The sequence below is a fragment of the Anser cygnoides genome, chromosome 2, assembly GCF_040182565.1.
Source record: "Anser cygnoides isolate HZ-2024a breed goose chromosome 2, Taihu_goose_T2T_genome, whole genome shotgun sequence".
Classification (NCBI taxonomy): domain Eukaryota; kingdom Metazoa; phylum Chordata; class Aves; order Anseriformes; family Anatidae; genus Anser; species Anser cygnoides.
In genome coordinates this window covers 110,377,970-110,391,205 of record NC_089874.1, presented here as the reverse complement: position 1 = coordinate 110,391,205, position 13,236 = coordinate 110,377,970, and the positions used below count along the sequence as shown (strand labels likewise).

Genomic DNA, 13,236 nt, shown 5'->3' with positions numbered 1-13,236 from the left:
AAGTTAAACCTTCTGTTTTAACATTAAAAATAACCTTCATTCAGAGTCTAGCAATCTTGCAAAAGCTTGTTACCAGCTGTGCACCAAGTATGCATTTCTTAGCTAGTAACAAAGCTAAGAGTTCGGAATTATTAATTTCAATTCATTTCGGAATTCATATTAAATGAAGTTGCAAATTAATATTAATTCATATTAATAATCTGTGAATTGCTGACCTATGATATTCAAATAGCTTAGATCTGTTCAAAGAAAAAGAAAAATTAAAGGAAAAAACATTTTCTTCAGAAATTATTTTGTCTTTATTTGGGGCAGGGTAGGAGACTTGATTCTTCCATGCCTAGCACACAAACCAACAAATTAGGGAATCATCTGTGCAGCCTGGCAGCCTCCCACATAAGAATTTTACCAGCTACAAGAAGGGGCAAATACCTCTAAGCTTCTGTTGGTATTTTTTTGTCATTAAGTGCCGAAGCTGAGGAATCAATCTCTGTACAGATAGTTCCATCCTTCCCATGGTCAGAAATCTCTGCTTCAGACCTCTACCTTCTAACTGTGCAGGATAGCTAACATTAAACGTCCACAGAAGGAATATAGAACATTTCTTTCTAATGTTCCTTCTAACAAAAGAGTGACCAGAACCAGTCAGAAGAGAAGCACAGAAAGTGGCAAATCAACTTCTCTTTCAGCAACACTTTGTCCTATTTTATGTGGTCTTCAAGTCCTTATCATATCAAACAACTGACATGAAAGCCTACGTTTCCAGGGTTCTGGAGATTCTGCAGCTGAACTTTTCTGACATTTTACACTTCAATCTGATCATTGTATTGCATTAACAGGTTTCCATATTTAAGATATCTTGAGATCTTACTGTCAGGTAAGTGATGCGAGTACATTTATTCCTGTCACTTAACTTTTCTTTCCTTCTCCTAAACTCAGTATCAGAGTTACAATGCTTATTGATTGGAAGAGTTCATATTTGCAAGTGTATTGTGTGTTTTTTCTTGTAGTAAATGTTAAATGTTTCTGCTATGTTCTACTCTAAATCACTACTCTTTTACTACAAGACTGTACAATGATCAGGTGAAAGGCTGATATAGTTTAAAAAAAAAAAAGATGCATCCTCATATATAAAATTTGTGCCTATGACAATTACACCTTGAAAATACCGTTTTCTGCTTGAAAATATCTTCAGTAACTCAGACTTCAAGCAACTTGCATGAAATCAAAAGCAGAGAAAAACAATAGCAGAGGACTGTCAGGGGAAAGATAGCAAGGACAGCCAGAGGAAGGTTATCAAGACAAAGCAAACACTGGTGTAAACTCTTGTCCACACATATACAACTGTTGCTATGCCATGAATTACAACACTCCATGACCTATATTGCTTGAAAACACAGTCACTTCCATTCCAGGCTGATAGGAATAAAATCTTTAAGATGCTCCTTAATAATAATTGAAAAACACACCTGTTTAAAATCAGTTTGTATAAGGTTTAACTATCCAGCTTTAATTATGTGCTGTTAAATTTCTAACTTACATATCCAACTATCTAAACACTGAATACCTGCAATAAATTGCATAGACTTATATTGTACACTCAACAAGTGACAGACACTCAGGTAAATGTTACTCACCTGCCTTAGATCCAAGGTGATGGTGACCCAGTGGTACTGCCTCCCGTTCTGAATGCTGGGACTTTGCCACCAATTATTGGTACCATCAATTGCACTAGAAATTGGGTGCTGCTCTGTTTTAAAGAAAAAAAAATTAAACATCTATTGAAAATACATCTAAAGCTATTTTCTCTGACCCAGTACATTTACTTCATGCAGAGTATAATTTCCTCTGCCACAAAGTAAAAGCTGAAATTTGCCTCGAGACAAAAAGGCTGTCATTGGATTCTGCAGTGCTTAATGGTGATTTAAGGTGTTTGTGCTTTCTGTCAGTCCTTTGCTTAAAGGCAGCTTCACTCATGTGTTTGAGACACTAAAAGCAAACAGTATTTGACCCCAATGCACTTTGTATTTATGGGAAAGGGTCAAAGAGTACAAGACAAAACAAAGGAAAACAAAAACAAAAATGATGATGACAACATCATGATGAGTCAAATCTGGTTGGAGGCCGGTCACTAGTGGAGTCCCCCAGGGCTCGGTACTGGGGCCGGTCCTCTTTAATATCTTTATCGATGATCTGGATGAGGGCGTCCAGTGCACCCTCAGTAAGTTTGCAGATGACACCAAGCTAAGTACGTGTGTCGATCTGCTCGAGGGCAGGAAGGCTCTGCAGGAGGATCTGGATAGGCTGGAGCGATGGGCTGAGGTCAACTGCATGAAGTTCAACAAGGCCAAGTGCCGGGTCCTGCACCTGGGCTGCAACAACCCCAAGCAGAGCTACAGGCTGGGAGATGAGTGGCTGGAAAGCTGCCTGGCCGAGAAGGACCTGGGAGTATTGGTGGATAGTCGGCTGAATATGAGCCAGCAGTGTGCTCAGGTGGCCAAGAAGGCCAACGGCATCCTGGCCTGTATAAGAAGCAGTGTGGCCAGCAGGTCGAGGGAAGTGATTGTGCCCCTGTACTCGGCTCTGGTGAGGCCGCACCTCGAGTACTGTGTTCAGTTTTGGGCCCCTCGCTACAGAAAGGACATGGACGTGCTCGAGCGAGTCCAGAGAAGGGCGACCAAGCTGGTGAGGGGTCTGGAGAACAAGTCTTACGAGGAGCGGCTGAGGGAGCTGGGCTTGTTCAGCCTGGAGAAGAGGAGGCTCAGGGGCGACCTCATCGCTCTCTACAGTTACCTGAAAGGAGGCTGTAGAGAGGTGGGGGTTGGTCTATTCTCCCACGTGCCTAGTGACAGGACGAGGGGGAATGGGCTAAAGTTGCGACAGGGGAGTTTTAGGTTGGATGTTAGGAAGTACTTCTTTACCGAAAGGGTTATTAAGCATTGGAACGGGCTGCCCAGGGAGGTGGTGGAGTCACCATCCCTGGAGGTCTTTAAAAGACGTTTAGATGTAGAGCTTAGGGATATGGTTTAGTGGAGTACTTAGTGTTAGGTCGGAGGTTGGACTCGATGATCTTGAGGTCTCTTCCAACCTAGAGAAATCTGTGAATCTGTGAATCTGTGAACAACAACAAAGAGAGACTTGCCTTTGGGATTGGCACTGTGACGGTCACAGACCCGGCACTGGGCATTGCGCAGGGGTCGGCCTGGGACATGCTCAACAAGTTTGCAGAACATCTCTGGTCCTTTTTCCCCACAGGTGGCGTTGGTGGAGATGTGAGCATTGCTGGCCAGGTTCAAAATGGCAGGGAACAGGCCTTGAAATAAGTAACAATTATCAGTCACACACAGTGACAGGGAAGCAAAATTCAGTCATCATTATGAGATAGATCTCTGAATATGCGTGGTTTTATGACAAGCTTCTAGCCTAGAGACAGAGATGCAGAAAAATACAATGAAAACAGATTGTTTTGTGAAAACATCATCATACCAAACTGACAACAGCACATCAGTCATTATGGCCCTGAGGCACCGCTGGTCCTGACCCTCCCTACCTACCTCCAAGGGCTCCTGGGGGGACACCCTCTGGGGCACCTTGCCCAGAGCCAAGGCCCCCATTCCTTTCCCTGCCCAGTGATATTCCCCACAGACGAGCCCTGCCAAGCCATGAGCCCCACAGGCCTATATCCTGGTCCTGTCAGCAGGGAAGCAATCCCTGGTTGCCCTGTTCCTGGACAAGATGGAGGGATGGGCCTTGGGTGTCAGGCCCTGCCCTGATGGACCCAGGAGAGTCCCCAGCCCTCCTGAGGAACACAAGAGCTAGTAAACTCTCTTCCAGTTACTAAACTTTCTCGCTACATTGTGAAATAATCAAAACCAGGGGGAAAATTGGCCCTCTGCCATAACGGACGAGGAGCTGCACAGCAAGCCCTCTGCCCATGCAGAACACAGCGTTTAACCCAAGCTCCCCAGGGCAAAAACACCACTAGCCTCAGCGACACACTTCCCGTTCGCATGTTTTAAGGACTGCATTTTAGACCTTTACTCTGGGATTTTTTGAAGCCAGTGTAAAGTCTAAGGAAAACTTGGCTTGCAGCTTATTAATCTTTACACACTTTACTGTACTTTCAGACGGTACTGCTCTTGTGCACAGGAGTCATGAAAGATTGCTGTTACCAGCTTCAAAACTCTTAATGGTTTCTGAAAGGAAGGACGTTTTACTTGAGCTTGAAGTCTACTCATAAAATTTAAGGAATACTTCACATGGCAGAAAGAAGTTAAGAAAGCACAACTTCTCAGCAGTTTTGTTACAATTTTCCAGCCTTCCCTCCTAGGTTAAAAAGCTCTAACTTCTTGCATGGTTAGGTTTGCATCCATCAGTAAAACACAGATACTCCATTTCTATTCAGAAACAACTATGAACAAGAGAACCGATTTGGAAAAAAAAAAATGATCTGTGTGAAGAGATTAAACATGATGGGCTCAAATCAAAGCTGGAGCCTTGCTATAGCATATTAAGAGTGCTGCAAGAATTGCTACTGTTGCAATAGCGAGGTATTAAAATCACATTTCTGAAAGGTTTTTTGTTATTTTTCCTCTGTTATAAGGAATTTTAAAAAATCCAGGTATGTTTAAGCGTATTTGTGAAAACATGCCTTTCTTCACAAGTACAACTACACAAATTATTTTCCTTCATTAATCTACAATATATATTGCAAGATTGCAATATTAATATTTTGTTTTTCTTAGCTGTCCACCTCAACAAGACAGAATTCAATATTCCTTTGATTACATGGCTAAATCCTAACCTTCTTCACCACAGTATGAGTAATAAACAGTGTTTTCCATTGTGTTGAATTGTGCCATACTCAAAACTTAGAGGGAGATGAAGCTTTTTTGTTTTGAATCCTTACCTCATTTAAGTTAAATCTAGACTAGGTCATACACCTTGCTCTCATTATACCTAAATCTGATGCAGGCAATGACATAGAGGACATACTATTGACCATATGGTAAGTCTCTTCTTCCATTGACATGCCTTCTGCACACTCCTCTCATGTTTACTGCAGTGTTGGTGCAGTATTGCTACAGACTTACAGCTGTAGGCAAAGCAGAAATGCAGCCTACATTTTCTTACCAGACAAGAAAGCTCACTGATGGAAGAGGGTACCCTGTTTTACATTACTCTCTAATGATTAAAAAAAATCTTCTGTGTTCAGTATTCACTACTGTTCACAAAGGCATCCATCGTCCAGCCTTCAAGAACTACCAATTAACTTCCCAGGTCATTCATTACCCTTCACTCACGTTACACAGTAGCCCTGCCATTTGTTTCCAGGGTCATTTGTTAGAGTGACATAATTTACCTACAATAACCTTCAGTCAACAGATTTGTGCCAAAGGAATAGAAAAGCTCTGAAGAAAAAGTGCTGATGGTTAGTGCTGTCTTGGATAAGTTTCATTCCAAAATCCCAAGTTCAGTCATGTTCACACACCATAGCTGTCACTCTGGACTGAGCCCTTTTGCCTGCTTGTCATCAAGCATCTCACCAACTTTTACCAAATTCACTCACTGATAGTAAAATGAAATGCTGGTATGATGCCATTAAGGTCTCATGATGAGTTTTCTGGTCTCAAAGAGATAAGAAAAAAGGACATTTCAATCCAATTGTAGTTGCACTGGAGTTTAGTCCCAGGATCGAACAAAAAAATAGGGGCTGTTAGCTTTATCCTGGAACATGATGCATCCCTTCAAACGCTAGCTAATTACATTCATCTCTGCTTCTCTTTAATGCAATCAAATTTTAAGGCAATTTCCAGAGGTGTAGCCAGTGATTTCAGTGGAAGCTGAATAGCCTACAAGCTGATTTATAAAGAAACAGTAAGTATCTGGAATAAGCAACATAAAAAAGGGGCAAATTTAAAATAAATTAATTGCATTTGCTCCTCTTCATTGCTCCTCTTCAGTCATTCAGCATGTTCTTAAGAAACATTTTAAGAAAAGCTGAGTGCTCATAATGGTGAGATGAAGAAATCCAGATGGTCCTCTGCCACAAAAAGAGGACTATAACCACCTGGTGAAATACATTTTCACTTGTCTTAGGGAGAAAGTAGGTATGATAAAGATGAATAACCACAGAATCAGTCACTTAAATGAGCCAATTACAGATAAATGTGTGACTGTGATCATATCCTGCTTTAAAATTAAAGTGGTCGTAACTGACATAAAACTCTGCTGGAAGATATCACGTATCATTAAACTGAACTTACAGCAAGTGATATTTGCATTCTTAAAGGCATTAGTGTAACTTTTACAGTTTGCTATCTGAAGTCCAGCACAAACGATTGATTGAATTAGATTTATTCTCACTTAATTCTCACTAGAAAAGAAGGGAAGTGCTACATAAAAAAATCCTCACCACTTCACTGCTAAGCTATCAGGTACCATTATCATATTATGCAATCGTACCAAAGAGGCTTCGAAAGAGCCTTGAGAGACCTCCATACGGATGGCCACAATCTGTAGAGTTCAGCAGTGGCTTCTCACCTGGTTAATCTGGTCTGGTTGACCATATTCCAATTGTTAAAATACCTTGTAGCCAATTTTGCCTTTAAGCACTTGCTACATCACTTTTCTACCATTGAGACCATCTCTGTTTGGAAGTTACCATCCAGCATTTTGCAAGAGACTATGGCAATCGCAAGAAAAGCTGGAAGAATTTTTGAAGAAAACTCGTTTACTTCTGAGTGCTAGCCAACCCTTTTCATGGTAAGGTAGACTTTAACTTGATTCTTCCCAGCTACTCAGCAGCCCATTTGCCCAAACCAGAGACTTACACACTACCTGATACCAGAAAATGAACTGCATGTAGATGATAGTTTGACCTTAATACAGAGTAACAATTGGTTCACTAATTCAGCACAGAAATGGAGTATGATTTCATTAAATACTCAAGGAAGTTACTCTCATTTGTAAGGACTTGGTTTTACCCAGATATAGGACTAAAACTACAGAAATGCTGAAAACCTGTGTACCTGGGTGCATATTCCCAGAATTACGCCATTCAGAGCTTTCCTACAGAACAGGGACAGAAAGCCCCAAGCTCAGAGAAAGCAGATGGAATCAAATCCTTACCAAAGTGGTCTGCAATGTGGATGTGGCAGAATTTGTCACATTAACACTCTACAATGTTTGACTCTTAAAGTGACAAGGAAGAATCTAAAGGTTAGACAAATTTGCTGTACCTATAGCTCAGCAGGCAGACCTTGTGGTGAAAGACATAATGTTAATATTTTACCAAAAGTCAGAGAAAAGGCTTGCTCATAAAGAAGTCAGTTGTAACAAACAGGTGGTCAGTGTGCAGTATGGCAGGGAAAAGAAAGTCAGGCAAGGAGCTTTTAGGTAGATGAGGCAATCAACATCTGTTTTATGTGCCTCCATGTGCCTATCCAATGCTAATCCTTCAGAACGAATGAGACACTTGGAGCATGCAGCTTGTGATGACAATTCATACAAAGTCATTATGGATTGAGATACATCATTGTGTGAGTAGTGGATGTTTGCACACAGGACACTTATCCATCTCTCCATTGTAAAGGTTATGGCAGGACGTATGGCCTAGATTTCTTTGGGAATTACTCTACTTGAAACCAGTGTCTATAGAAAATCTGACAAGCTCCTTGTTACAGGGATGATTACCATAATTTTTCCTGGATTCTTAATTCTGAGTAGTTTTATAAGTTTTCCTCATCTAACCCATTTTTATGTATTTATTTATTTATTACAGGTACAAACACCCCTGAATTTTTTCCTGCAAAAAATTTCAAGGACTTGGGACATGCTTCCACAGTTCTGTGTTTCTGGCAGCTCCCCCTAGGGGTGCAAAATTCTGGATATGACCAATGCACATCTGTCAACACATTCTGGATACATCTGATTTACATGAGTAGATCAGTTATTCATAGTATTTAGATAGATCTGATACATCCTGGATTTACGAACATTTTGTCTAGCTCAAATAGCCTGCCCATGTACAGAAACATCACTGCACTTTAAAGACATTAGACTTAGTCTGCATGCAGGTCACAGCACATAAAAAAACCCATGTAGGTGTAAGCCTTCTCTGTCATTTAGCAAGGGCTTTTTAGACACATTTGATCCCTCACTCATCTTTAAAAAAATTTCTCAGTTTAGAGCCCTTGCCTGCATGCTGTATAGCTAGATCTGAATGAAACCCCAACACCAGCCCTAATTATTGTTTTTTTCACCCAGAAAATTAATAGTCTTTCATCACTGTTCTATTACATGTGAAGGGGGAGTGGGGTTGGATGTTTTGGCAAAATCCATGTGTTGTCTGTGGGTTTGAACATATTTGACGTGTACGGATTTCATAATGTGACTGACAGGCTGTACCTCTTCCCTTTTTACAGATGGCATGTGGAGAAACTGAAAGATTCCTCAGAATAACAGTTTTCCTAGCAGAGGCATAGCTGATTAAATTAAATTTGTTTCTTTTACAAACACAGTTGTACAAACAGAAAGATACATATGGGAGCTCTGCTTTCCATAGGCTTCACTGTCAGCAAATATGTTCAATAAGCGCGATAAAGATTATACTACTTTTTGTAACATGATAAACACAGCAAGGATGGCAAAACTTCTCACAGGAAGGCCACATTTAACACAGATTTCCACTGAATCCGGATTAACTGATCTGTATGCTATCCCAATAAGCTGAACGAATCTGGAAGGTGTTTTTGTCTGTTTGAAATCAGAAGACAAACCTGATGGGAAATGAATGCAAGACTATCTGAAGCAAACCAAGTACTGAGTCCAGAAGGTGACAGTGTTTTTTTCAGTGTTCATCAGTGTACACAACGAAGACTTCCAACCAGACTTCAGGGAGCAGTTCTGAGACATTCAACAAAGTAACAGCTTGATTTTCCCCAAGTATTTTGGCTTTTTTGTGCCAATCTGGTAATAAAGAAGTAATTCCAAGTGAACAGAGTAAATGCAACTTAAACATAAGGGCTGATGCATACAGTAACAATGAGCTTTTTATTGTGTCATTTCTCATATTGAAATACTTGAAGAGGTCTAATCTCATTTGCAAGTTAGTGTTTTTAAAAAAATGTGAGGCAATGAGTGGTCCATAAAAAGCAGGCAATGTTGAAGTTAGCTCACTAGCAATAGATTCATTTATGGAAAATATTTACAGAGGACATAGTGATAGTTGTTCAGAATAGTTTGATGCACTCCAGGAAAACACAAAGGACTAGGAACAAAATGTAATAAAATGTCACAGAATATTAGAATGTATAAAATGTGATAGTATTACACTGCAGAAGTTGAGGTCACATTCTTTATAACATTCTCAGCCAGTTTTCAATGGCACAGATTTTTGTTTCAGTTATTCTGTCCTATTCAAGTTTTGGACTAAGTCAGTTTACTAAATAAAATCCCTGGAACTATCAGGCTTGGGTTCAGATTCTTTGCCTTCTTAATAGATTTACTCTCATTTTATTTCAACAGCAAATGTCCCTAGCTTAACCTTTTCTACATACTTTCATCAGAATCCTATCCTGTAATCACAATGAAAATCTGAGCTGATTTCCCTAACATAAATTGGCTTAAATCCCTAATTTCTAACTGCTGGATTTAAGGCACTAACTCTCTGTTCTTATGGTCAGCAGGAAATCTGTTGTGCAACACCCAACCTGCCTTATAATCCATTTTGTGGAGACACTGCCTGAAAATATGCATTAGCAGCAGCATCAACCCATAGGAAAAGCTGAAAGCTTCACTACAAGTTCCACGCAGGTTTTACACAGCAAGCCACGAAGAAATCATTCGGAAAACTGACCACTCATTTTTCTGTAGCTCTACAGAGAGCAGAATTTCTCCTAGTACAGCACAAATTATACATGAGCCAACCAAGGAGTATAGTTTTATTAGCAGCACCTCTACAAACTTTAATTTGGAGTATTTAGATAAGATTATTTCAGATTAAGAATTAATCCTCAGTGCCATGACAGACGTTCTCCTAGAAGCTGTTTTCCTTGTTTCCTCATGCTGTACAGCAAAGCTGACTAATATGTCATTCACAGAAATACTACTCAGTGAGACTAATTCAAACCATTTTGAATACAATAATGTACTAAATTTGTCTACTCTGTTCTCAAGAGCTTCCAGTGAGAGGTATTCCTCAACATGCGTGCTCTATCACTTGCAAAGTTACCAATTTTTAGTCATCATTGCTCCATTCATGATCTGTCATGATCTTGATTACAGCTTTTGATTATCTGAAATGCTGTTATCACACACATACTTTTCTCTTTTCCAGACTAAAGAAACAAGCCTTTCAGTCTTTCCAGTCAATTTCCTAAACCTCTTATCTTTCTGAATTCTTGGCAGTTTGCATCTCTCCAGTGTGACTCTTAAGACCTCATCAGCACCAACTGGAGTAAAAAAAAATTCTTGAATTCTTCACAGTGTCATTAGCACACCCCAGAATAAGTTTTGTTTTCTTTGCAAGGCACTACAATTCAGTTTGCATTGTATGCTAAGGTAAAGATCCTTTTCTGTTGTACTGCTTCCTACCCAGTCACAATGGAGACGTACTCTACAGCAGCCCATGAGATGAGCTCAGGTTATCTAGGAAACAGCCTACTTTTACAGGCATTTGCTGAATGCTCATAAACCCCTGATTTCAGAAAAATCTGTTGATTATTTTATAGTTCTGATTCCGTAAAGCTTTTGCAAATCACACTTAAACAATTCAACAGAAACACCAGAAGAAACACCAACAAAAAACCACTACAATGGTTAAGGCGACCAGTAAGCAATACTCTGTTTGAACCCTGCAAGCTGCCAGGGCACAAACAAGCTGGAGAAGACCAAACTCTGTGCTTTCCTCTGCCCAAATAACAGAGAGCTTCTCTGCCAAACATTTTCTGCTGTTGCTTATGTGCATTCAGCATTATTAACAAGAGCCTTAATTTGAGAGCACTAGCAGCAACAAGCATTTGACTACTGAGGTCTCCCCTGGGCTAGATGGTGTGCTAATTAACAACCAATGGCTCAGAAAAGTATTGGAAAAAAAGTATAACACTGCAAATTAATAAAGATGCATGCTTGCAAATTCAGACTGGAAACACAGGAAGCAAAATTTGCTTTATAACGAATGAACATCAGCTGTACTATTCCCTCACACACCTTAGTTTTCTCTCTCGAGTTTGTGAAGATTAAAAGCAAGTCTGACACAACTTGCATGGTTTCCTTCAAATACTCAGCACAGCAGATAGCCAGACTGATGGCCAAAACATAGTAAATAATTTGAATAAGGAAGAAAATTTGCCCCAAATAACCTAATGTCTCAACTCTAATAAGATACTACATTTCAAAGCATAAGAAGCATGGTAAATATAATAGGCAATGGAAGACTAACAGTAAAGAAAGAGAGAAGAAAACATTTGATCCTACTTAAGTCTTAATTGCAAGATGTTAACTTTCCCTATATATAGTATCAGAGGATGGTGAGTTAAAGTTAGGAAGTTACTACACTCCCTGGAAAAGTCCAACAATGAAAGAAACCCAGACTTCCAAATTAAACGCTTAGAAAAAAAGGCAGCCAAGCAATACTAACACATCTCCACAGGTACTGAAGTTTGTCGCCTCTGTTACACAGTAACTAACACTATTACACAAAGCATGGTTTTAAACACCATAGATGGGTTAGACACCAGTTTACGCTGAATACCAACATTATAATAATAATATCCTTTGCTTTATGAAGTCAAGTGCTAACAAGATAGCTAATGAAAACTTTACAACAGCTCATCTTCTCTTACAAATCCCTCATGCTCTGAGCTTGCAAACACAGACTTAAATCATATAGAAACTCTGTTGCAATGAGCATGTACTCCACTTGGAAGTAGAGTTATTAGGATGCAAAGCCATGGGGCAGCATGCAACTGCATAACACTGAAGGAGTTTGAGCAAGCATCCAGAGATTCCTACAAATGAGCTACCTTGCTGCCCAAAGGAGTGTGTGTCACACTTGTTGGTCTAAGGTTGAAAGTACTCAACATTTTGAGGGAATAAAAAACATTGGGAAATATAATAGCTTTAAGAGCTTAAACCACAGCCCTCAATAGGCTTTATAGCTTTATGGCTTGGTATGCCACAAATCTCACACATCAGAGGCAAAAAAAAAAATGACTTTTGCATTCTTGGGAATAAAAAAGATAATAAAAAACTTTAAACAGAAATTTCTAAATAACGTGGCATTAACTATCTGCTTTCTTTCATCCAGAACAAACTAAGAGACAGGAGGAAGAAAACTAGCATTCATGCTAGTTCATGCATTGAACAGCATGACTGAATATAAAAGTTGAGAAATCTGTGAATACTTTCTACATATTTCATGCACTTTTAAAGTATAACTTATATTTCTTGTGTCCAGTCATGTCTTGTATGTATATATTTTTTTTTCCTATCGTGCTGGCCTGTTCAAGAATCTGCCTAGAAATTGCCACAGTTTTTATACCAAAGTAAAAGAGCCAACAGTTGACAGATGGGCAGGCTGCCAAGGAACAACAAACCTGCTAGACCATGAAATTAGTTCTTTCTTGTTCACCAAAAGCTTTTTCCACATGTTGAGGAGTCTGCATCATTGTGTTTATTGGTTTGGGGGCTGTTCCGGTTTTGTTTTGATTTTTTTTAAGCACCACATTATTTCTTTTTCCTGAAGTCACCTTAATCTGGGAAACAATTTTCACTCAGAGCTAAAGAAAATACAATTATTTTAGTGTCTTGTTAGATTTGCTTACGTGCAGCCTAAGAGACATTAGCTTAGATAAATATGACAGTAGTACTGGGATTGTGATCAGCATGCTAAAGATTAGGGACCTCAGTCATTCACCATTTATGATGTGCCTTAATTTCAAAGAAGCAGAACATTTTTGTTCCTATTGATGTTAGATGTAAGCTAGCCTTCTTTCCTACCTTTTACTATGACTACCTCAAGAAATTACAGCTCATCATGTGCTTCTCTTCTATAGTCATTTTTTAACCTGAGGCAACAGTCTTCCTTGTAAATGAAAATCATGTCTGGGTTTGACCCTAATTAAATTTGCATGCATAAATGTGCAACATTAGGCTTCATGTTGAGTATAATAAATTAGAAGTTATGACCCAAGTATCTATTAGTTCTCTCATGATGCTAAATTCATATTTATTACT

At 39.4% G+C, this 13,236-nt stretch overlaps 1 protein-coding gene across 2 annotated transcripts in view; it reads right to left on the bottom strand.

The window, feature by feature from the left end:
* The window catches only part of LAMA1 (laminin subunit alpha 1), a 107,316-nt gene that overhangs the window by 83,686 nt on the left and 10,394 nt on the right, over positions 1 to 13,236 (bottom strand). For both annotated transcript variants that reach the window (XR_010829615.1, XM_048077079.2), the window contains exons 2-3: positions 3,140 to 3,310; positions 1,635 to 1,747 (exon numbers count right to left, since the gene is read on the bottom strand). Coding sequence is in view for 1 of the 2 variants with exons in the window: in XM_048077079.2 (XP_047933036.2) it covers positions 1,635 to 1,747; positions 3,140 to 3,310 (284 nt within the window). In the remaining variant the exon portion in view is untranslated. The remainder of the gene's footprint in view (positions 1 to 1,634; positions 1,748 to 3,139; positions 3,311 to 13,236) is intronic.